The 27,052-nt window shown below is 36.7% G+C and overlaps 1 protein-coding gene across 1 annotated transcript in view; it reads right to left on the reverse strand.

Moving 5' to 3' along the window:
• The window catches only part of NAALADL2 (N-acetylated alpha-linked acidic dipeptidase-like 2), a 733,398-nt gene that overhangs the window by 224,129 nt on the left and 482,217 nt on the right, over positions 1-27,052 (reverse strand). The window contains exon 9 of the mRNA XM_011944138.1: positions 18,365-18,511. Coding sequence (XP_011799528.1) covers positions 18,365-18,511 — 147 coding nt within the window. The remainder of the gene's footprint in view (positions 1-18,364; positions 18,512-27,052) is intronic.

Below are 27,052 nucleotides of genomic sequence, written 5' to 3' on the forward strand. Positions count from 1 at the left end.
AAAAAAAAAAAAAAACCATAAGCCACTTCAAGGCATTACCCTCTTAGATGTTACGACAATGATTAAGAAAATTTGTGTTAACAGGAAATATTATGTTATTTATGGTATCATTAAGAATTGTTCAATGAGAACACATGGACACAGGCAGGGGAGCAACACATACTGGGGGCTTTTGTGGGCGGCAGTGGGAGAGAGAGCATCAGAATAAAGAGCTAATGCATATGGAGCCTAATACCTAGGTGATGGGTTGATTGGTGCAGCAAACCATCATGGCACACGTTTACCTATGTAACAGACCTGCACATCCTGCACTGTACCTTGGAACTTAAAATATAATAAAATTAATTTTTTTAAAAAAAGAATTGTTCAATGAAAGCATAGAAAGGTGTTAAATGAAGGAAATTAAGAGGAGAGGGGACATAATCAAAACAGCTTTTTAAGTTAGTCTCCAAGTAGTTTATAGTATGATGTGGTTGTGAAAAGGTGACTAAAGTCTATGTGTAAAGAAACCAAAAATCTAGATGTGAAGAAATAATGAATTGCCTGAATTAGGTAACAATTATTAAAGATTAAATGATAGCTATAAGATAGACTGAAAGAAAAAATAATTGAACTCAGCAATAGAGCGGCTGACAAAAAAAAAAAAAGAAAGAAAGAAAAGAATAGACTAGGGTGTGAGGAACAAAATAGTCAGCGATGATTTCAAAAATTGTGCTTGCATCAATGGAATTACGGCTATGTCCTCTGTAGGGAGTGTTTCCAGAAGTCTAGATTCTGATATAAAAAGATACTATTATACCCAGAAACTTTTATATATGAATTGTATTGGTAGCCAATCAATGGATGATTTTAGAAACTGACCCTGAACATTACTATGAAAAAATAGCATTTATAGTGCAGTCACTTCGAGCTCCAGAGTACAGTGGTTTGCAGACTTGTAAGACCTGCTCTCTGCTGAAATGACTATCTCTCTGATTTATCATTTGATAGCTACAGCCTCAGATTTTATTTTTCCACTATATTACTCTTGAGGTTTATTTCATCTATGATGGGTATATGCATACTGCATAATGTTGTCCAAGAATCTGTGATAATGTTATAGATATAAAACATTTTCATACATATATATAAACACACACATGCACACACACATGCATATATACATATATATTTCTAGAAAAATAAAAATAATTAAAATTTTAATTGAGTCACTCGGTTTGATATGGCTCAGATACCCTTAGTGTCTACAGAAATTACTTGGCACTGAACTTCACTTTACTTTTCTTGTCATTTGTTTGTTTTTACTCATTCCTGAATGCTCTAAAGAGATGATAAACCCCTTAAGCATCATGGATGATATCTTAGCTTCATCTGTTCTTAATTCATAGCATAGTGTTCTGCACAGAGTTTGTGCTCAATTAAACCTAATTGGGATGATGATTAACATTTTTAAGAAATAAAAAAATAAATTACTTTCTGCTAACAAACCATATTTGCTCCTTTCCATTTTTTCCCCTCTGGAATATTTTCCAGAAATATAAACTAGTTTAACAAATGTTTTTGGGAAACTTCTAAGCCTATGTGCTTGATATTTCTTTTAGCATCAGTTAAATCTTCTGTTTAAATTCAGTTAAATTTCATTCTTCAAATTGAGAAAAAAATGCTTTATGTATGAAACCACAGAAAAATCAATAATAAAAGAGACAAAATAGAGATATCATAAATAGCATTTATATTCAGGACTCTATACCTTCTATTTCCACACTAACCCCATCCACTCACCTACACAAGTTGAAGTGTCATTTTTTCCTGTGACACCTCCTAAAAAATATCAGGGAATGATAGAGTGCGATGCAGTATGAGTCTATTTTTCTGTTGCCTTACAGGTTAATCATAGTGTGGTAACAGCACAAGCTATTTTGAAGGGGTGGCATACCTGCTAGACAGGAACATTAATCATGCCCTGGGCCTCTTAATAATTCATATCCCCCTTCATCCCTAAGCACACACATATACCTTTGCTCAGTACTGAAAGCAAATACCTATAATTTTAAAATTATGTCCTTGAAATCATTAAACCCTGATTTATGCAGGCTTTTAACTGCAATTATTTTCATTGTATTCTCTCTCCCTCCCTTTTAGGAACTTCTATGACTTTGTTGAAAGGGTTCTATATACGATGTCCTTGTAGTAGATTGAAACAATATAGTGGGACTTTCATAAGCCAATCCCTGACACCTGTCAACCTGGTCATCATGCATTTTCTATTTCCTAGCTTCAACACTTCAAACACTTTAATGAAGTTCAGCCTCCAAAATTTGAGTATGTTGATCTGCAGATAGATTCATACCTTGCTAAATTCGAACATAGATTCCTTTATAACTGCCATCTTGGTACTGATTATTAAGTTAATTACAAATTTATAACGTCTTGTGATAAGTCCTCAAATTAATCTCTATACCATATTATTTCTATTCTTACATCTGGAAGAAGATTTAAATATGTTGATATGTTACTATATTTATTTCCAGATACAGACACTATGTCAACTATCCTTCCCAAAAAAAAAAAAAAGCCGGTCAATCAATTGACATTGATTATGTTAATATATGAAAAAATCAATTGAAACAAAGATTTGGTAAATATATGTTTTTAAAGGCACATGTTTGGCAAGCTGACTTTAAAGAGCACTCCCATGCTCTGCCATTAAGGTTTTTAAATGTACAACCATTCAGGAAGGTTTATGTCTTTGTTTTTATTTTTCAATTTTGTCAAGGGGCTTAAATATTTAAACTTTGGTCCAAACTTTATGCTTAGAAATTTATCCTAGAAGAACTAGAGAGAGGAACAAATATCAATTCTGAAAATGCTCAACAAAAGATTTCTTATGATAACAAAACAATGCAGGCAAATTTAATATCCAAGAGCATTTAATAGTTATATCAATTATGATACAACCATGTAATGCTCTGTTTACATGTTTTTAAATAACATGAAAAGCTATATTAATATTATTTTAGATAGATAAATAGGAATTATATACATACAATGATCAAATTTTAATTAAAGGTAGAAATTTAAAAAAGAAGAAAGAGAGGAAAGAAGAAAGGAAGGAAGAAAGGAAAGGAGGGAAGGAAAGAAGGAAGAAAATAAGGATGGAAAGGAAGGAATTAATATTTGTGAGCACATAGTAGCCAAGATCAAAATAGTAATAAAAAATTGTATCCACACATTGATTCATCCATTTATTAAACAAATGTAAAATTACCAGTACCAATGTTTCAAGCAAATAGTAGGACTATTTAGTTTTCTGGTGTAATATTTTATTTATATTATATTACATAGCAGTGCTCCGTCTACAAGATATAAACTAAAGTACTATGGCTACCAGTAGAACAAAAGTAACTTGAATAAATTCAGATTAAATTCTTAACCAACACTCCCTTCTTTCTTTCTACTGTTTTAATTTAGAATTTACATGCTTCTCATTAAGATTCAAACCACAAATTCTAATGATCTTCTGTCAACAAATATCCAAAGATGTTTCTTTGTCTAAAATATTTTGGTATGTATACACACACCATTTAAGGGTTATAAAACACACCATTCTACAAACTTTTCAAAGTAGTATGTGGCCATAATCTTTAAATTGGATTTGATGGCAATTAGTTAACATTTTGAGCTTGCCCGTAGTTTGATCAAGTTTAATTATGTATTTCTTTGCTTAGAAAGTCTCCTGACTGGGCACAGTAACTCACTCCTGTAATCTCAGCACTTTGGGAGACCGAGGTGGGTGAATCATGAAGTCAGGAGTTCAAGACCATCCTGGCTAACATGGTGAAACCCTGTCTCTACTAAAAATACAAAAATTAGCTGGGTGTGGTGACAGGCACCTGTAGTCCCAGCTACTCAGGAGGCTGAGGCAGGAGAATGGTGTGAACCTGGGAGACAGAGGTTGCAGTGAGCCGAGATCACGCCACTGCACTCCAGCCTGGGTGACAGAGCGAGGAAAAGAAAAGAAAAGAAAAGGAAAGGAAAGGAAAGGAAAGGAAAGAAAGAAAGAAAGAAAGAAAGAAAGAAAGAAAGGAAAGGAAAAGAAAAGAAAGAAAGAAAGTTTCCTACATTGAGCTCTTAGAGCTCTTACTTAAAAACACATCTCCTATATCCTGTGTTTCTTTAACTGAACATTCTACATTTTGGGACAACTTCTTACTTTTTATACCCCTATAACATTATATTTTGAAACCTATTTTCAACCATATGCTGGGAATAGTTTGCTGTATTGAGTACTTTATAGGTTCAGGTCACAACCACTGAATAGCTACACCTTTTAAAACCCAGTTTAGACCAAAACCCAATTGAGATTGCCAATGACTCTATAATAATTGGTTCAGGTGTCCACATTTCTTAGGGACAAATCTAAGGTAACAAGATTAAGGCATTGGATCAGGTTTATTCAAGAATATACATACTTTTCCTACACCAGGACTTACTGTCTTTTGGCATACTCAAACTGTGGGTTGTACAGTCTAGGCATTTTTTTTTTACCCCGAGGTTTTTCAAAGTTAAATCAACATAGATGTGTACAGAGTCCACAACTCCCCTTTTAGATCAAGTTCTAGTTACTTGGAGTTCTAGAATCTCAGAATTCCCTGCCCAAATGGCCCCATATCTGCTTCCAGTGATTGAGTAGCCCTTTTCTCCAGGTCTGTCGTCTCCAGGTCTATCACCTCCAGGTCTATCACATCTGGGTCTGTCATCTGTCCCTTCACAGTGTAATACAAAGTCAGGAAAGTGGATAAGGAGCAACTATTTGTGTGGGTTATTAACTGTGCTTAAAAATGCAAACTGGGGTGTCCATACACATATATGCAAGGTCTCTCATGGTATGAGATGGAGTCAAGGTAGGCAGTAAAGGAAAAATAGGTCAAGAATCACTAGTCAGGGACCTGGGGACTAGTACTTCCTCTTTTACCACATTTGGGCATGGGATTCTCAGGAGTCTCAAGTTAGGAAGGAAGATAAAGTTTTGTTTAACAGTATTTTAATTTGATTCATAACATTTAAATATTTAGTATTTTTCCATATGGTATATATGCCTTCATTGCTACTATTGCCTCATGTTCACCTGAAAATTTAGGAGAAACTCAGGCTATGGCTTCATCTGTGAGCTAATATAAAATATCAAGTTTAATCAGCTGAAATAGACTAAATTTCAGAATCAACTAAAACATTGAAAATACTGTTGACCCTTGAACAATATGAGTTTGAACTGCATGGGTGAGAAAAGGCAAGCATAAAACATACAGGAGTTTAGAAGCACTGGGAGTAGGGAGAACTAAATCTGCAATTAACTCTTTTTAAAACTTTCAGTCAATTGAATGAATCTGTCTAAGCTTTTATTTCCTTTTACTATAGAGTAATGAACAAAAATATTTGGGATCCATGATCAATGCTACTCTAAAAATCAGTGAATCAATGAGTGTTGTTGTTGTTAGTCCATCACAGGGAGTCAGGGCCATGCACATCTGTGGACTCACTACTCTTGGGACCATCCTTTCACCAAAGATGCCTTACTTTAATCACTTGGATTGTTCAAAATCATCCCTGAACTGCTGGGAGTCTTCAGACCAATGATAGTCAATGGGGTCTGTGTTCCTAACCTGGGCAGTTTGGCTAGTACTGGTAGACAAAACACCCTAAATTTAACTCCAATGTTTTGCCATGGGCAATGTCCTAATCCAGTGTTATTATTTCTAAGCGTAGGTCCCAGAAGCATTTACCCAAAATTTCTTATATGTATTATGGTTAAATTAATACATATATATATGTCATTAATTAGAAATTATTTGTAAGCATGCAGTATATGTAAAATTTATTATGCTCTAATAAGAATCATCATGAATAAAAATAAAGCAACAAAGTACTGGTTTAGGAAACTGAAAATGACCTTGTACATAAAGGTAGGGTTTATTTTTTCCTACTTTTGTCCACTTCTGAGTAGTACATAAACATTGCACTATTTAGAATTAAAATGTTCTTTACTTGTAACAGAATATCAGACAAGAATAATTTCAAGGCTAAAGCTATTGACAAGAGACTGTAGAAATAAAAATACTGATAAATACTTTGTTCTCTTCAGCATTATTTCCATTCATTTAAAGTCTCAGGAACAGAAATATCATGAAAGGAGACTGAAGACAACTGTAGCCCTCTTGAGAATAACGTAAAAGCCAAAACTTTCATAGAGAAGCAATAGTGATCTTTATAAGCCAAGTAGCCTTGGCCTCAATCTAGTTTTTTTTAATTTTTTAACATTTATGAGACTTCAAAGCTACTGTGTCTTTCTTTGTAGTCTGCACAGAAACATTTGCTTATTTAAAAAATAAAAACAAGATAAGTTTCTGTGTATGCAAGCTGTGAAACAGGCACAGAAACCTGCCATTCCAAATGCAATTAAAATAAGATGAAGTTGTAGAGATTCAAGAATAGGGCATGGAAATTCATTTATGGCCATAGTCATCATCCACAGCTATTTGAGCTCCAGATGAGTCATTTCTTACTGGAGTTTATTGTTAGAGCATATGGGTATCAAAACTATTCTTAACATTTTAATCTTAAATTTTTAAAAAATCATCTAAATTAGTTTCCAAATATTTTTAATCTAAAAGTATTCTACTCAAAGAAATGTGGCATTGTGATCAAAATTAGAAAACATGAACTTGTTCATCTCCTCATATTCCAAAATCAACTTGGAAATAAAATTAGAAAACAAGGGATAGAACAAAGGCAACATAAAATCAGTTAGCCTTTACATTACATGGACAATTACCAAGGAATGAAGAGACAAGAAAAACCAACATCATATCTTTATTTTTTTTTAATTTAGGAAACTAACTACTCATGATTACAGTAGGTTGATTTTATCATATTTTTCCTATAATGCCCTTAATTCATTCCACTTATATTTTTTGGAAATATAAACTTTTAGATGCATAGAATCTAGTTATAGGCTCTGTTTTGTAAAACAATAAGCAAACTACTATAAGGAAACATTAACATTAGTTCTTGTCAGTATTTATGAATTATCGGTTTATTTTCAATTCAGCTAAGAAATATTACCCATTTATAGCTGTTGCTTAAAGTTGAGAATGGCCAAAGCTAAAACATTTAGGACCTTTGTATAGAAAACTAGAAAAATATACTGCACTATGAATCTAGTGGAAGATAAAAGGTATTTTAGAAATCCAGTCATGTCCTGCATAACATGTTGGTCAATGATGGATGGCATATGCTATGGTAGTCCCAGAAGAGTACAATGGTACTGAAAGGTTCCTGTGGCCTAGTGAGGTCTTGAAGATCCTTATGCTGTGGAGGGCTAGGTTACTGTGTGTGTTTGTGTCTCAGTTTTTAACAAAAATGTTTTAAAAGTAAATACATAAATAAATAATTTATAAAAAATAGAAAAAAGCTTATAGAATAAGGATAGCAAGAAAGAAAATATTTTTGTACAGCTGTTTAATGTGTTGTGTTTTAAGCTAAATGTTATTACAAAAGGGTCAAAAAGTTAAAAAAAAGTTTACAAAGTATAAAAGTTACAGTAAACTAAGGTTATTTATTACTAAAGAAAGATTTTTAAAATAAATTCAGTGCAGCCTATGTGTATAGTGTTTATTAAGTCTTTAACAGTGCACAGAAATGTCCTAGGCCTTCACATTCATTCACCACTCACTCATTCATCCAGAGAAACTTCCAGTCCTGTAAGCTCCATTCATAATAAGTGCCCTATACATGTGTACTGTTTTTTATCTTTTATGTTATACTTTACTGTACTTTTTATATGTTTAGATTCACAAGTACCATTGTATTATAATGGTCTATAGTATTCAGTACAGTCTACAGTACCATGCTGTGCAGGTTTGCGGCCTAGGATGAATAGGCTATGCCATATAGCTTAGGTCTGTAGGAGGCTATACCACCTAGTTTTGTGTAAGTACACTCCATGATGCTTACACAACAAAATCACCTAATGACATTTCTCAGAACATATTTCCATCATTAGAGACACATGACTGTACATCATTTTATCTAGAAAACCCTGAGAAACAGCACAAAAGTAGAGAAAAGAGTCCAGAAATCTGGTGATAGAATGTTAGGTTGGAATCTTGATTCTATCATTTAACAGATGGGTGACCTTGGCCAGTTTTCATAACTGCTTTGTGCTCAGTTTCCTCATCTTTAATAAAAGTGATAACAGTAGGGCAGGTGTAGTAGCTTACATCTGTAATCCTAGCACTTTGGGAGGACAAGATGGGTGGATGAACGGAGGTCAGGAGTTTGACCATGTTGCCTGGGCAACATGGTGATACCCCATCTCTACTAAAAATACAAAAATTAGCTGGGCGTGATGACGCATGCCTGTAATCCTGGCTACTCGGGAGGCTGAGGCAGGAGAATCACTTGAACCTGGGAGGTGGAGGTTGCAGTGAGCTAAGATTGCACCAATGCACTCTAGCCTGGATGACAGAGCCAGAGTCCATCACAAAAAAACAAAAAACAAAAAATACACACAAAAAAAGTAGTAACAATAGTACCTTCCTCATTGGTGCTAGTTACTACTTTATAACTACAATAATTAAGTGAGTTAACATGTATAAAAGAGTTAGAACAATGCCTGGCACAAACATTACGAGTGTATGTTAAATATAATTTTCCTTGCTCTACCTTGCCTTTATCACTTTACTGTAAATTGGAAGTCCTCTTGGCACACATGATTTGTCCCACTAGTTGACAGGTTAATTAATTAGAAGCTAGTTCATATAATCAGTTTTTTTAAAAGAAATCAAATTAAGTAAAACATTGTATTTGAATTAAAAACCTGTGAGTGCATATTTATTGGCCAATATTTTGAAGCGAAGCCAAGGCTTTTTCTCTGAATGTTGGCTTGTTGAATACAATTCTATTATTTTTTTCTTGCACTATACATTATCTGCATTACTGCCTTTTGTTTAAAATAAAACTTTAAAAAATACTCATGAAGTAAACTGATTTCAGAATGCATCCAGATTACTATCAATTTCCTCCAGTCTTTGATAGTTGCCTGGTTCCCCAAACATCAGATTTTTTATTTGCAGCTCATCCTTTCAGACTGTCATAAATATAGGTTTCTTAGAAGTTTTTCATTTCATACTCATGATTCACAAGCTTATGTAACAATTACATTATCTAATCATGAAAAACAATTGCATTTGCAGAGGGCATATACAGACAGTCTCCAACTTATGATGGTTTGACTTCACAATTTTTTTACTTTATGATAGTGTGAAAGTGATAAACATTCAGTAGGAAGCATACTTCAAATTTTGAATTTTGGTCTTTTTTATGGGCTAGTGATATGCATCACAATACTCTCTTGATGCTGGGCTCAATAATGTATCACAAAGACTATTTTATAATAAACTGTTGAACACATCATGTAACTTATTGAACACTGTACCAAAAGAGTTCTGAGTATAGGCTAGGCTAAGGTAACATGTTTGATAGGTTACGTGTGTTAAATGCGTTGTAGACATGAAGTTGTCAACATATGGTGAGTTTATTGGGCTGTAACCCCATTGGTAAATCGAGTAGCATCTGTATATATTTGAGAATGTAGTTGACTCCAGGCAAGCGTATCACTGAACCTGAGAGAACACAAGTGTGCAAAACTCCAGAAAGGGTCTTACTATGATGAGCTTCAGAAATCTTTGATTGTTGGCCATTACGTTTTAAAGGAGTGGAAACTGTCAATTAGTTCTGCGTGTTGGTTAAATGGAAGTCATTGATAAGAACCACCACTGTACCTACTTTATGTAATTGTTTATATGAATGAGTTTGAATCTAGACTGTGACCACTTTGAGGGAAAGAGGGGCATGTTTTATTCATCTTTGTATTTCTAACACAGTGCCTGGATCACAGCAAGTGCTTAATAACTGCTGGCTAAATAACAAATGTCTGTTAGCAGTTAATAAAGTATGTTGAAGTTGTCCTATATTCTTAACTTGACTGCTGTCAATTTTATAACATGGTTTATCATTAAACTCACCTGCAAGTAGTATTATTGAAATTATTTTTAAAAAGACTTTATTAGAAAACTGCCTCCATCATAACAAGGATGATCACAAGATAATCACTGAAAACAGCATTAGAATTAAAATATAGTATGTATGTTATATATTGTGATCCAATGATGATAGTCATTTAGAACAAATCTTCTTATTTGGAATTCTAAGCAAGGACAACTGTTAAGGGAAAGCTGTCCTCCTTGTACCCATTTCAAAATATTAGGCAATTTGAAGTATAATCTTTTAAATTATCCATTTGAGTTTTAAGTGTATCTCCATTTTTTTTTTTAGTATTTGTCTCATATTTCAACTTCTTGTGTTTATTCCTTAGTCTCTTAGAAGCATACAGTAATTTTAACAGCACTTCCTTTGTGACAGGCATTTCATATACTGTACAATCAAGGTTTTCAATTGTGCTCTATAACTGTTGATTTGTGATTGGAGTTTAACCTTCTCTTCTAAAGAAATGCCTTTAAGAAGCAGAATTCTTTGCAGAGCCAGAGTTTATGGGAGTGTTTTATTCTCTACTTCATGCTGTTTGTAAGGTGAATGGGATAGCAATACTCAAAGATGCCCAGAAAAGACACACAATTTTATATAGAATCACAGCTCAAATCTTTGAATAAGATGTAGTTGAATGCCTTGTCAGACATCACAACAAATAAACTAGACTGGTCTAACCAAGTCCATTTCCTCAAATAAGGATTCCTCTAAGTGTGGGCCAGAGACCTTCAAGGATCAGGAGATCAAAACTATTTTTATAATGCTAGTAACATTATATGACTTTTCTACTCTCATTTTCACTCTGCATTCACAAGTGTGTGGAGGACAAAAAGTTCATTAAGATGGATTCAGATTCCACATTGATATTAACCTTTAGGAAACTAACACTCATTAAGTTTCAGTGTAGCACCAAAGAAAAATACTTGTTATTATATGAATAAAATATTGGACCAGATTTTTCTTCATACTTTTAAAATAAAGCAACATGTTATAAAATATAATGCAGGAATAGGTATGAAAATCCAATTGTCTTGTATTCAGGCTTTATTTATTTATTTATTCATTTTGAGACAGAGTCTCCCTCTTGCCCAGGCTGGAGTGCAATGGCACCATCTCGGCTCACTACAATCTCCGCCCACGGGGTTCAAGTGATTCTCCTGCCTCAGTCTCCTGAGTAGCTGGGATTACAGGCACCTGCCACCATGCCTGGCTAATTTTTGTATTTTTTAGTAGAGATGGGGTTTCACCACGTTCACCGGGCTGGTCTCAATCTCCTGACCTCAGGTGATCTGCCTGCCTCAGCCTCCCAAACTGCAGGGATTACAGGCGTGAGTCACTGCGCCCGGCCTATTCAGCCTTTCTTAAAGAGATTTTTGAAACTCTAAAATAACATCACTCTTCTCATTTATATTTTTCTCTTGGTTAATATTTTTAAATACAATAAATTATTTTCATTAATTTGCATTAGATTTATTTATATTGATAATAATTATAATAAGGTAGTACTAATTTAGTTATTGATATTATGAAATAATTTTAAAATAAATATTATGCATTTTTCTCACTTTTAGTTTCTACTATGTAGGTATTAACACATAATCAAAACTGTTTTGAGGAATCTTTGGTACTTTTGAGGGTAAATGGATTTTTAGACCAAAATGTTGAGAACTCCAGCACTAAATGAAGCAAGTCTGATCTGAAAATAATAACAGCATATGTCTAAATACCATATTTTAATAAATTTTTAAAAAATAAGTTACAAAGAAAGATAATGATCTAGAGACAACACCAATGAACCCCTTTTCATCTTTTTTTCAATTGGCACACGTTGAAGTAGAAAAGGTAAAATCTCATTCTTAAGTGACTTTGTATAAATTTTGTAGTTACCCACATTAAAGGGATTTCATCAGATACTGCAAAATATCACTTGAACCTATAAACAGCTAAATGTAACCAGTTTGTTTCCTTAAATCAAGAACTTTTAATAGACTTTGGAACTATTTCTGTTAACCTAACATTGATCATGACTCAGTTCCAAATAGAAAACGTAATGAAAGACTGACCTCTTATTTAAGTAACAAATTATTCTACTTAGAATAAAACATGAAAAATCAGCACGTAAACTATGAGTTACACTGTTTCAACATGTGTATATGTGTATTGTCAAACTGTATCTGCATTATGTTTGCACAAATGAACTACTTTTATTACTTTTACCTCATAGAATTACCTCAATGTTAAAGTTCACACTTATGTACGCGCGCACACACACACGTACACACAGGCTTTAATCTCATAGAATTACCTCAATGTTAAAGTTCACACACATGTGCGTGCGCTCACACACACAGACACACACACGCATAATTATATGCTGCTGTATATTGCTTTAAAAATTAGAATTGGTATCAGAGTTATCTAGTTTTAAAAAAAATTAGTAAGAGTTTCAAAATACCTATGCTACTTGAATTTCTGTCCCTGGGTTATTAAATGATATTGAAACAATTATGCCATGACTCCTGCTCTATAAAAGCTATAATACTCTTTTATCTCATTATTATTTAAATGTTAAATGCTCTATTATAGAGGTAAATTGGGTTTAAAATAGAATGTTTCAAGCAAAAGAGAAAAAAATATAAGGTTAAACAGAGTGAGGAATCAGAGCTTCAGTTTGTGATATGAAGCTTGCTAGGGCATGGATTGCTCTTTTGATATACTAAGAAAGACCCTCTGGCATGCCCTGTAGAGAATAAATATACTGATCTGAAACAAAAATGTAAAACAGCTGCTAAGTGACAGAGGAAATGTGCATTGGATCGCCAGACTGTCATAAATACTGCATTCTTAATCAGAAAGCATCTGTCTTTTCCTTTTTGACAATCTCTGCATTGTATTTAATCTGTACAGAATGCTTCTCCCAACAGGTGCAATGGTGTTTATAAATCTAAAACCTTATTTAAATGAAGCTTACAACTGGAGATGTTTCAATTAACAGGGCACTATTTTATGAGAAAGAATCATTCTAATATTTGGCAAATCCATAGATTGTGATACATTTGTAAAAGTTAATTATTGGAAAATTAGAGGATAGATACCAAGAAAAACTAAAGATCAAAGGGACTTTAAGCAATTTTATGCAATACATTTGCATTCAGAGAAACTACAGGTAAAAGCCATTGGTGTCAGATGTGGAATAGCTTGAAATATTGGAGATAGATATTTAAAAAGTATCATGTTTTATAGACATGTCCATAAAAATTGGCCTCTATTGCGCTAGTTTATTTTCCTACGGTTCAATTTTCCACCTATTATCATGATTCAGTTGTTGAAATTGAATATAATAGATCCATGATCAACCTGGCTGGACAAAATATATATAGATAGATAGTAATTTGAAGGTTTGCATTATAATCACCCAAATAAGTGTCAAATAGATAATTTCTTCAAAACCGTGTATATAATAATAAAAATAGCTCTTTTAGAAAATACCACTTTGAAAGTGGAAGCAGCTATAAAATTATTCACTTTAACTCTTTTACTAAAATGAGTGTGGAGATAATGAGCTCAGTCCCTACAGGGACCACACAGATACTATAAGTGACACAAGTCTGGTGAGACATGTGACCCTTACTTGAGTATTCATCTCCTAATCTTTGATAGAAACAAGTGTTGAAGAAAATATTTTTCTTAACTGCACTGTCGGACAAACAACATGGCAGGCTAGTGAGCAGTGCCCATTTAGTTGACTGTTTCCATGGAGAAAAAGTATACAATACTTCAAGGAATTAAATTTTTCAATAATGTACAGGTCAAACAAAATATATTGATAGACTATGTCTTGCCCTTGGGCTTCCAATTTTCAATCTTTAGTACAATAATTGAGAACATAGGCTTACTGTTGAACTATCTTAGATGAACATCTGTTTTGGCCATTTATTATCTTCATGACCTTGGATAAGCTACTAGCCTTTAAATTCCATTTCATTCTCAGCCAGAACACAGTTAATAACAAAAGCTAATTTACAGTGATGTTTTAAATAATAAATGATATAAGGGGTATCAAATACTTAGCATGGCAAGTACTCAATAAGTGGTAAATAAGCAATAAGTGGTAGATATTATGGGTTTGTTTTGTTGTTGTTTTTGTTGTTTTTGTTTTGAGATAGTGTCTCATTCTGTCGCCCAGGCTGGAGTGCAGTGGTGTGATCTTGGCTCACTGCAACCTATGCCTCCAGGACTCCAGCGATCCTCCCATCACAGCCCTCCTAACCCCCCAGTAGCTGGGACTATAGGCACCTGCAAACACAGCCAGCTAATTTTTGTATTATTTTGTAGAAACAAGGTTTCACCGTGTTGCCCAGGTATCAAACTTCTGAGCTCAAGCAATCTGCCTGTCTCAGCTTCCTAAAGTGCTGGGACTACAGGCATGAACCATTGTACCTATCCTTATTTTGTTTTTAATAAGATACAGATTTTTTTTAAAAAAGCAGAGGCCCAGAAACCAATGTAACTGGACCATTAACATGAAGGGATTTAAAATTTCAGGCCTCCTAATTCCAAATCCACCAATCTATTTTCCATATATATTTGTAACTTCAACTTCATATAAAAGCTCTAATTTCCTTACCTGCTTTACTAATTGGCATAGGACAAATATTTTTACATCATGGGTAAAATCTTTTTTTAATATTTAAAATTTCTCTTAATAGCTGTATACCAATATCTATTATAGGTTAACACAGAAAGCAAAGGTTACTCTGTTCCTCAGAGAGTTCATACAAAATTATTTCATCTCAAGCATTCACATTTTGTAAGGGACAAATCCATTTTAAAAATTCTTCCACTAAAGCAGTATCAACAAGGTCATTTGTTATAAAGCATAGGGATGAATCAAGGCATAGCTTAACATAAAGCATCCGGCTTACACCCAGAAGATCTCAATACCATTTGATTGCCTTGAGCTAACACTAGCCCTAAATCTAATCAACATTAATATCAAATTAACATATACTAAATCTTTTACCAATACAAAAGTATAGGCGATAGAAATTTTATCCTGACGCTATAGACACAGTACTGTAAGGGAAAGATGAAAGAAATTAACCAAGCATAAAATAGCAAGGACTCACCCCTATACCTTCTGCATAATAAATTAACTAGAAACAATTTTGCAAAGAGAACTAAAGCCAAATTCCCTGAAACCAGACGAGCTACCCAAAAACAGCTAAAAGAGCACACCCCTCTATGTAGCAAAATAGTGGGAAGATTTATGGGTAGAGGTGACAAGCCTACCGAGTCTGGTGACAGCTGGTTATCCAAGATAGAATTTTAGTTCAATCTTAAGTTTAACTGAAGAATCACTTAATCCCCCTGTAAACTTAATTGTTAGTCTAAAGAGGGACAGCTCTTTAGACGTTAGGAAAAAAACCTTGTGTAGAGAGTAAAAAATCCAATACCCATAGTTGGCCCAAAAGCAGCCATCAATTAAGAAAGCGTTCAAGCTCAGCATCAATCATCTAAAAAATTCCAAGCATACTGCTGAACTCTTTACATCACATTGGATTAATCTATCATTTCATAGAAGCAACAATGCTAGTATAAGTAACATGAATATTTTTTCCACCGTATAAGCCTAAATCAGACCGAAAAACTTCACCGATACTTAACAGCCCAATATTAATAAATACAAACAAGCCAGTATTATTTATACTGTTAATCCAACACAGGCATGCTTTAAGGAAAGGTTAAGAAAAGTAAAAGGAACTCGGCAAACTCAACCCTGCCTGTTTACCAAAAACATCACCTCCAGCATTACTAGTATTAGAGGCACTGCCTGCCCAGTGACACATGTTTAACGGCCACAGTACCCTGACTGTGCAAAGGTAGCATAATCACTTGTTCCTTAAATTGGGACTCGCATGAATGGCACCACAAGGGTTCAACTGTCTCTTACTTTCAACCAGTGAAATTGACCTGCCCGTGAAGAGGCGGACATGAAATAATAAGACGAGAAGACCCTATGGAGCTTTAATTTATTAATGCAATCAAAATCACATAAATCTACGGACCCTTAAACCACTACACCTGCATTAAAAATTTTGGTTGGGGTGTCCTTGGAGCATAACTAAACCTCCGAACAACCTATGCTAAGACTACACAAGCCAAAGCGAGCTAACATCTATAATTGATCCAATAACTTGACCAACAGAACAAGTTACCCTAGGGATAACAGCGCAATCCTATTCTAGAGTCCATATCAACAATAGGGTTTACGACCTCGATGTTGGATCAGGACATCCTAGTGGCGCAGCAGCTATCAAGGGTTCGTTTGTTCAACGATTAAAGTCCTACGTGATCTGAGTTCAGACCGGAGCAATCCAGGTCGGTTTCTATCTATTCTATATTTCTCCCTGTACGAAAGGATAAGAGAAATAGGGCCCACTTCATAAAGTGCCCTCATTCCATATATGACCTAATCTCAATCTAACAAAATACCATACACCCAACCCAAAAACAGGGTTTGTTAAGATGGCAGAGCCCGGCAATTGCATAAAATTAAAAACTTTACAATCAGAGGTTCAACTCCTCTTCTTAACATCATGTCAACAACAAACCTTCTACTCCTCATTATATCTGCATTAGCGGCTATAGCATTTCTCACACTCATTGAGCGAAATTTATTAGGCTATATACAATTACGCAAAGGACTCAATATCGTTGGCCCTTATGGATTACTACAACCCTTTGCCGACGCAGTAAAACTCTTCACCAAAGAACCTTTAAAACCTTCAATGTCTACTACTATTCTCTACATCACCGCACCACCCTTGGCCTTTTCCATTGCCCTTCTCCTGTGAACCCCTCTTCCTATACCCAACCCCTAATCAACTTTAACCTGGGACTTTTGTTTATTCTAGCTACATCTAGTCTAGCTGTCTACTCCATTTTATGATCAGGATGAGCATCAAATTCAAACTACACGCTAATCGGAGCACTGCGAGCTGTTGCCCAAACAATTTCATATGAAGTTACTCTTATTATTCTATTATCAGTCTTACTAATAAGTGGCTCATTCATATGTTGTACTCACAATGAGACAATAATAACTGCAATAATGGGGTCTTATTATCTGCTCAAGCTTAGCTAAACCCTCTACATGCATAGTCTCATTTAATCCTCACCACAGCTCTATAGAGTCCATAAATATACTAAAGTACTTCATTTGTAAAATCATTTTGAAAGTTGATAAATAATTTGTCTAGTAAGTGTCAGAGTCAGGGCTTCCGTCTCATTCCCAAGGCTATACTATTCTCCCTAAATTCTTGTCTTAAAACTAAACCAAGATGAATTAGACACATAATAAATAAGAATTAGAATATTTTCTGTGTGGTTGCAGAGAAATATAAAGCCAAATATTACTCAACGCTGTTAATAATTAAGATATTGCATATCTGAAGTTGAGCTAATACAAACATAATTTAAGCACCCCTTCTGAGGAACATTTGTATTTGAAGAGCAAGGCAAGTTTTACTGTACTTTCCAGCCATTATTTTGTTAATGCAATAATTACCTCAAGCAAGCCACTCTAGAGGTTTTCAAATAGCTCCGAATAACGCATAAATGATTTGTAAATGAAGGTGAAATGTCCCAACAGGGTTAGATCCACAGAGAAACAGTTTCCTGAGACATAATTCTGAGAAAGATTAGAAGGACTGAAGTCCAAAAGATGGATGAACAGAGACTTAATTAAGGTGAATCATGCTTTTCTAATATTCTTTGGAAAAAAATCCTTCCATCCTCACAAAAAAAGTGCTATCTTTTCTGAGCAGGCAAACTATTGACAAACTTTGGGTAGCTAATCCACAAGACTCATATTAACATACAGAACATGAAATGCATTTTCCTTTGGGCAAGGAGAGGAGAATCTATTGCACATGTCATCTGTTTCTGTGAATACTGAAGATTACAATTATGTTTTGATGTTAATCCAACTACTGCAAATTTCTTGTTGCAGAGCACCGTGTGAAAATGTGAATGACAGTATAAATCTTTTTAAATTGAATTCAACACTTTTCAAAAGAGCTGATGTTTTCAAATACTATTGCAAAGCCTCTGAAAAGTAAGAATAACTCTCTAAATGAAGCCTCTTTTCTATAGTGAACTATTTGATACGAAAATTGAATAGCCAGGATAAAACCAAATTCTGCAGGTCTGCTATATTGTGTGTATGTGTTTTGCATTTTTTAGAAACAATCACCTCTAATGCTTTGATGTCCTCATAAGCAAACTGCACGATGGGAACGCCAAGATGGTTGATGAAATAATCAGCATCACCTTGTATCTGTATAGAACTGATATTGGGTTCTGGGCACTGAGCTCTTCTGGTACAGTTGAAATTATTTTTCTGAAAAACATAATTTAAATTGTTAACACATACTATGCTTCCCAGGTCATCCCTAAATAAGTACTACTCAAAATACGGTCCACAGATCAGCAGCATCAATGTCGCCCTGGAGATTGTTAAAAATGCAAATGCTTAGGCTCCACACTGTCCTACCTAATGGGTGGTAGAGCCCAGGAATCTGCATTGTAACTCTCCTCTTTGATTCTGACGCTCACTGAAGCATAACTAGCACTGGCCAGAATTCAAGCTTTGCTTGCTGTTGTTGCTTCAAAAGCATTTTTTATCATAGGTTTAATTTGAACTCTGATGACTCTTGACAATATTTAAAAGAATGTTGAGTCTCTAAAAAGGTGTAGTATTTTGTTTTTTTTAAATAAGTTTTCCCATAAACTTAAAGAATGCGTTGTAGGGTATAATTCTGTTCTTCTTAAAATGTTTATTAAAAACTAGAGAAGAGGCCAGGCATGGTGGCTCACTTCTGTAATCCCAGCACTTTGGGAGGCTGAGGCAGGCGGGTCACCTGAGGTCAAGAGTTTGAGACCAGCCTGGCCAACATGGTGAAATCTCATCTCTGCTAAAAATACAAAAATTAGCTGGGTGTGGTGGCAGGTGCTTGTAATTCCAGCTATTCGGGAGGATGAGGCAGGAGACTTGTTTGAACCCAGGAGACAGAGGTTGCAGTGAGCTGAGAGTGCACCATTGCACTCCACGCTGGGCAACAAGAGCAAGGCTCTATCTCAATAAATAACAAATAAATAAATAAAAATAAAAATAAAAAACTAGAGTAGAAATTTTCTCCATTTCTTCCTGAAAACATATTCCTAGATGTTTTAAGATTATAGGCCAACAACTACAGTGGATCATAGTGAATCACACAGCTAAGTGCAAGATCTGGGTAATATAAGATGATATAGGCTATTATTTCTTAAACTAAGAGTTGGCTGGCATGCAAAACAAACGACAGTAGCTTTACAAAAACAAAACAAACATCTAAAACAAACTAAAGGTCTTTTAATTAATATTTATTAAAATATCTTTTTTAATACATTTCTCAAAATCTGAGATGCAGTGGCCTCAACTATGAAACGTGGAAGACTACCAATCTCCAGGGCAGTTGTGAGAAAATGAGGCAATAAATGTAAGAACAGCACATGTGGTAACAGGCACATAAAGTACGTACTCAATCTATGTTTGTCTTTGAGTCAAGACATCCATTTTTCAACCTCTCATGCTTCTTTGGCATGATATAATTTCAAAAATACTTTCAAATATAATCTATATAAAATAAAACTGTAAAATAAGACTCAAGCTCTACAGGGGAGATAGATGTCCCTGTGGTTAACAGGGATGATTAAATTTAAAAACAGAAGCAAGTGGCCTTGCTAGAGTGAGAAAGAGCAGCCACGTGCATACTTGGAAAAAGCAGCTCCACAAACATTTGCTTTACACCCTGAGTCAGAACAGTTCCTGTAACCAGACACAAGAGAAACGAGCTAGAAACTGCCCCTTACCAGCCCTTTGAAAGAAAAGTTTGACACAGAGTTCTCGTTTGGGGCATAGAAAACACCCAATCAAAAGTTTGACAGAGAGTTCTGGGGGCATAGAAAATACCCAATCAGTACTCTACTATTTTGACCAATCAAAACTAAACAAGTTTGAAACCTTCATTTGCATAAACAGGCCTGACTGAGAACTGAGGGGGTAGTTTTCCCTATGTAAGCTAGATCCTCCCTTTGTTCTTCAGAAAATACACTTTCACTTATACTAAAATCTGTGCCTCCCTAGTCTACAGATTGTTGTTTTAATAGTAAATAAAGCTCCCCACTTTTCCTTTGCAGATCATCTCGTCTTTGCTAACATTTATCAAAAGACTGGAAAATATGTGGTGTAATATTAAGAAAATTAGTTATTCCAACTTTTTTCAACTACAGTGCTAGATGTTATAAACATATAATAATGTTTCAATAACTATCTAGCTTCTTTGAATATCTAATGAAAAGATCTTTGCAACAAAATTAAACATCAATTAAAATGGAAAGCCAGTATGAACCTTTACAAGCAAGTCAGGGTTTCAGTTTACAGACAAGGCAGTGTTTCTGTTTAATGTGTTTACAACTATCTTGACTGATTAACCACTTTGGAAATAGAAAAATAATGTTTTTACCATACAGTCTAATCAGTAGCAACTTAATCTTTTTTATGGTGACCTCCACCCCTCACCACCAACTGGCTTCTTTTCAAAGCTGAATTTTTTGAAAAGGGGGGTAATCCTTTTTCGCTTTCTGACACATTCCTCCGGCTTAAGACTCCTGGGGTTTTATTTTAAGCTGGGACAGTATAGGGAGGGTCTTGAATAGTCCCAAAGAAGAGCTAGTCTTAAGCACTAGATCAGGAAAAACAAACTACTTTATATCATGTTATAAATCCCAAGCACCTCTGGAGGTATTTGTTTAGCTAGGTTTTTGTTGTCGTTGTTGTTTGTTTTTAAGTTGAATTTGAATGCCTAGGGGCGGCAAGACATTTATTAACATCCATCACTAGTGCCTCAAATTCAGCCTGCTCTACTCATTCAGGTTTACTGAATAGGGCCAGAGGCATTTGAATTTGCAAAACCGAGGTTGTTGCACCATTTTATGTCATTAAATGAGGATATGATAAGATCTGGTTTTTACTTTCTCCAGATGCCTGACTAATGAAAGTAAAAATCATTTTTAAATGACCTACTTTCTCTTTAATGAAGTAACATGTATGTCTTTTCAAGACAGCAAAAGCATCCTAATCAACATAAATGAAAATATAGTTTGGCTTCAACTTCATTTTACATACGTTAATTCTTAACATTCACAAATGCTCAGCCATGCCCCTTAGATCGAAATTTTTTTTCTCAACAGAAAAATGGCACGGTCAAAAAACAATTTCAAATTCTACAATATATGCCTATTAAAAATTATTTTTTTAAAATAAACACTGTATTTAAGTTTAACATTTGATATTTTCATTGTCACAGTTAGTTATATAAACACTTAGTTACATAATAGCTGTCCTCTGACAAAAGGTGTTAGTTTCTCACATATGCGCGTTTCTAAGATTGCACAAATGACCCCACTCCAATCAATCCTTGCAATTCTTATTTTTATTTTCAAGATGAAGTCTCACTATGTTGCCAAATGTTGCCCAGGCTGAGCTTGACCTTCTGTGTTTAAGCAATCCTCCTACCTCAGCCTCCTGAACAGCTGGGACTACTGGGCCCAGCTACTGGCAATATTTGTTTACTCTAACAGTTACATAGAGCACAGCTCTGGTTTAGCCTCAGCCTGTTATTTTTGAAGCCACTGTGAGTTCTCTTCTAGTCTCTCTGCTCTTGCTATAGCTACTATTGTGTCTGGAATTGGTGGGTTCTTGGTCTCACTGACTTCAAGAATGAAACTGCTGACCCTCCCAATGAGTGTTACAGTTCTTAAAGATGGTAGTCCAGAATTTGTTCCTTCTGGTGGGTTCGTGGTCTTGCTGACTTCCAAGAGTGAAGGTGCAGACCTTCATGATGAGTCTTACAGCTCATAAAGGCCACTGTAAACCCAAAGAGTGAGCAGTGGCAAGATTTATTCTTTAGAACAAAGAACGGGACCCCAGCAGGTTGCCAATGGTTGGCTCAGGCAGACTGCTTTTATTCCCTTATCTGGCCCCACCCACATCCTGCTGGTTGGTCCATTTTACAGAGAGCTGATTGGTCCATTTTACAGAGTGTTGATTGGTCCGTTCTGACAGAGTGCTGATTGGTGCGTTTACAATCCCTGAGCTACACACAGAGTGCTAGACAGAAAAGTCCTCCAAGTCCTCACTAGATTAGCTAGATACAGAGTACTGATTGGTGTATTTACAAACCTTGAGCTAGACACAGGGTGCTGATTGGTGTATTTACAAACCCTGCGCTAGACACACAGTGCTGACTGGTGTATTGACAAACCCTCAGCTAGACACAGAGTGTTGACTAGTGCATTTTAATATCTGCGCTAGACACAGAGTGCTAGATGGAAAAGTTCTCCAAGTCCCCACTAGGTTAGCTAGATACAGAGTACCGATTGGTGTATTTACAAACCTTGAGCTAGTCACAGAGTACTGATTGGTGTGTTTACAACCCCTTAGCTAGACATAAAGGTTCTCCAAGTCCCTACTAAACTCAGGGGCCCAGCTGGCTGCACCTAGTGGATCCTGCACCTGGGCTGTAGGCCAAGCTGCCCGCCAGTCCCACACCCTGTGCCTGCACTCCTCAACCCTTAGGTGGCTGATGGGATTGAGCACCACAACGCAGGGGGCGGCACTCATCGGGGAGGCTGGGGCCATGGAGTTACCCACCGCACAGTGGAGGGGCTCAGACATGGCGGGCTGCAGGTTCCGAGCTCTGTCCCGCAGGGAGGCAGCTGAGGCTTCTGGAGAACTGGAGCGCAGTGCATAAGGACCAGCAGTGCTGGGGAACCCAGCACAACCTCCGCAGCTGCTGGCCTGGGTGCTAAGCCCCTCACTGCCCTGGGCCAGCAGTGCCGGCCTGAGGAGCCCACGCCCACGCCCGTGCCCACTGGAACTCACGCTGGCCTGTGAGCGCCGCGCACAGCCCCAGTTCCCACCTGTGCCTCTCCCTCCACACCTTCCTTCAACCTGCCACGGCACCGTGGGAGCCACTCTCTGGGATGACTGGGACTGGGGCCTCCCCCTTGTGCTTGTGGGGAGGTGTGGAGGGAGAGGCGCCAGTGGGAATCAGGGCTGCACTCGCGGGCCAGTGTGAGTTCCTGCCGCGCTGGCTCGGCGGGCCCTGCACACTGAGCAGCCGGCGTGCACCGACGGCCCAGGGCAGTGAGGGGCTTAGCACCCAGGCCAGCAGCTGCCGCGGTTGTGCTGCGTGCCCCAGCAGTGCCGGCCTGCCGGCACTGTACTCAAATTCTTGGGGGGTTTGGCTGCCTCCCGGCGGGGCAGGGCTCGGGACCTGCAGCCCGCCATGTCTGAGCTCCTCCCCCTGGGGTGGGCTTCCTTCCGGAGCCTCCCAGACGGGCACCGCCCCCTGCTCCCTGGCGCCAGATCCCATGGACAGCCCAAGGGCTGAAGAGTGTAGGCGTGGCTCGGGACTGGTGGGCAGCTCCACCTGCAGCCCTGGTGCAGGATCCAGCTGGCTTCCTGAACTGGATGGGGACGTGGAGAACTGTTATATCTAGCTGGAGGATCATATGTGCACCAATCAGCACTCTGTCTAGCTCAGAGTTTGTAAGTACACCAATTAGCACTCTGTCTAGCTCAGGGTTTGTGAATACACCAATTGGTACTCTGTATCTAACTAACCTAGTGGAGACTTGGAGGACTAGCACTCTGTGACTCTGTGTCTAGCTCAATGCTTGTAAATGCACCAATCAGTACTCTGTGTCTAGCTCAAGGTTTGTAAACGCACTAATTGGTACTCTGTATCTAGCTAACTCAGTATCTAGCCAACTAGCACTCTGTGACTCTGTGTCTAGCTCAAGGATTGCAAGAGTACCAATCAGGACTCTTGTCAAAACGGACCAATCAGCTCTCTGTGAAGTGGACCAATCAGCTCTCTGTAAAATGGACCAATCAGCAGGATGTGGGTGGGGCCAGATAAGGGAATAAAAGCAGGCTGCCCTAACCAGCCAGTGCCAACCCTCTGGGGCCCCTTTCCACGTTGTGGAAGGCTTGTTCTTTTGCTCTTCGCTATAAATCTTGTTGCTGCTCACTCCTTGGGTCCACGCTGCTGTTACCAGCTGTAACACTTACCCTGAAGGTATGCAGCTTCAGTCTTGAAGCCAGCGAGACCACGAACCCACCAATTTCAGACACACGATAATATAGCTTCAGTATTTTCATTGCATTCCATTTCCATGGTTTCTTTTAAGTACGTGTTTACATGTTTTGTATTGTTCAGGCAAATCAAAAGGGCAGCATTCAGCTTTCAAGATTACGCTCCCCCAATTATTTCTGCATTCTTCCTACTATAGTTTGCTCTGCCTTGCCTATTTATTTAAAAGTCTAATTTTTTCCCTAAAGATATTTTCCCTAATTTTTATATTGCTGCCTCTGCCATATAAAAACTTTTTTGGGGGTGGGGGATAAACCAACTAAGATGGCAACAAAGTGAGCATTATCTAGAAATATCTTACAATTTTATTTTGAGGGTTAAGATCTATTAAACTACGTATCTGATACTAAATGTGGACTATTCATGGAGAGCAGACAGCATACAGAAAAAAAGGGTTGCATGACCCATGCTGGGAGCACTTTTGAGTCGCCTAATGTCATAAGCCCAAAGGGAGAGAAAATGCTTCAAGAAAGCCAAACCAAGATGGGGGCTTCAGGGACAACACAGTTTCCAGAGGAATACTCCTGGAGCTTGTTTCTCACCTACTGAACCCAGAGTTTCTCTGATGGCCTTGCAGAGGACTTAATTCACCATTTCCCCCACCCCATCCCCACTCCACACACAACCTTCTCTCCTCCTCTCTTTTTCTATGTCTACCTCATTCTTTACTTCCTTCTCTCACTAATTTAACCAGTGATGAGGGGAAGTAGCATGTTACCCTCAAGCCTGTGTTCATTTTGTCCTTTCATGCTTTTGTTTCTAACTAGCTTCAAAGTTAAAAAGTCAGATAGCCCAAGTTGCCCAGATTACCCAAAAGCCTGGAACCCAATTTGCAGATTTGAGAAGTTTTTTTCCCCCAGGTCATTTTATCTAGGGATTTCCCTTAAGAGAAAAACATTCCTGGCATAGAAACACTATTCTCTAAATCTTCATTATTCATTACTTTAAGGTAATGAATTTAAGGCCAAATTCACAGACCTGAAGTGATCGTACATCTATATTCAATCCTAATATGAATTGTTTTTCTTCACAGCACTTCAGTGGATTATAATAGATCCATGTGAGGTAACAGACATTGATCTACTAAACCCTCATAAGCATTAATATCTGAGAGACAAGTAGGAAGAAATGTTAATTTTCTTCATTTTACTAGAAGTTAAGCACCATGGAAGAGGGGAGGTTGGCAACAAATTTGTGCAGGTCAATTAATTTTTTAAATTTATTTCCAGGGCTGAGTAAATTCATATTAAGAATTTCATCCAAGGAGTTCAAAATGCCTCATATTTAATGTTTGATAACAAGACTTTTTATTCCAGTTCATAAAATGAGCAAGTTCAGGCAAGGACCATGGTTATGTCACTAGCTTAATTTTCCACCCACAAGTCAATAGAAGACCTGAAATGAAATCACTACCTCACTCCTAAATCTGCATGCTCTTTGCAAGTACAATTTTAAGCTGAAAGGCAAAACTTCATAGCAAAGGATCATGTAAGTGAGATAACAAAAAAATAAGTCAATATTTGCATTAGTTAAATAGTGATGCCAGGACACATTGACCAGTTTCTAAAAGTATTTTAAAAATCTGTTTAATAATTCAAATGTTTTATTTCCCCACATTCTGTTTTCTCCTGCGTACATAAGCATTTACTCTACATGCATAGGAAATCTAAGTTGATTATTTACTTGAACGGCAAGAAAAGTGTAACGTTCAAAATAAAAATGCCATAGTCTATACACCATAATAAAATTAAGTAACTTTCATTTCAGTTATAGTTTTGTAAGTTCAATTTTGTAGAAATAATTTATTTCACTGTTTTTCCTGGTTTTTACAGTATACAAATGTACCAGTTATTACAATGATACCAACGATGTTTAAAAAATGATTTTTTGCTATAAGGCAGTGTGATGGTTAATTTTAAATGTCAACTTGGCTGGGCCATGGGATGCCCAGATATGTGGTCAAACATCATTCTGAGTGTGTCTATGAGAGTGTTATTAGATGAAATTAACATTGAATTGACAGACCGAGTAAAGCAGATTGCCCTCCTCAATGTGGACGCCCCTCATCTCATCAGCTGAAGACCTGAATGACCTTCCCACAAGAAAGGGGAGTGGGAGAACTCCTTCTGTCTGACCGCCTTGAACTAGAACATTGGTCTTTTCCTTTCTTTGGTTCAGAACCCCCCAAAAATAAGCTTTATAAGGGTGTCAAGCCTGTAGGCTTTTGGACTGAAACTTAATAGCTTTCCTAGTGCTCAGATCTTCAAACTCAGACTAGTACTACACTACTGTCTCTCTTAGTTCTGTATCTTTCCAACCGCAGATCTCTGGGCTTGTCAGCCATCATAACTTGGTGAGCCAAATTCTTATAATAAATCTCCTTATATGTACAAATACAAACACACACACACAAAAAAATTCATATAGTTATATATTATCATATAATTATATGTTATTAATGTATTTATATATAAAGTGTGTGTGTATGTGTGTATTGGTTAGTCTGGGCAGCTATAACTGAATGCCATAACAGGTGGCTTAAACAATAGAAATATATTTTTAATGACTCTGGAGGCTGGGAAGTTCATCAAGGTGCCATCACGGTAAATTCTAGAGAAGGCCTTCTTCCTGGCTTGCAGATGCCAGTTTTCACATGGTATCCTTAACATGATGACGAACAG

The sequence above is a fragment of the Colobus angolensis genome, unplaced genomic scaffold, assembly GCF_000951035.1.
Source record: "Colobus angolensis palliatus isolate OR3802 unplaced genomic scaffold, Cang.pa_1.0 Scaffold228, whole genome shotgun sequence".
Classification (NCBI taxonomy): domain Eukaryota; kingdom Metazoa; phylum Chordata; class Mammalia; order Primates; family Cercopithecidae; genus Colobus; species Colobus angolensis.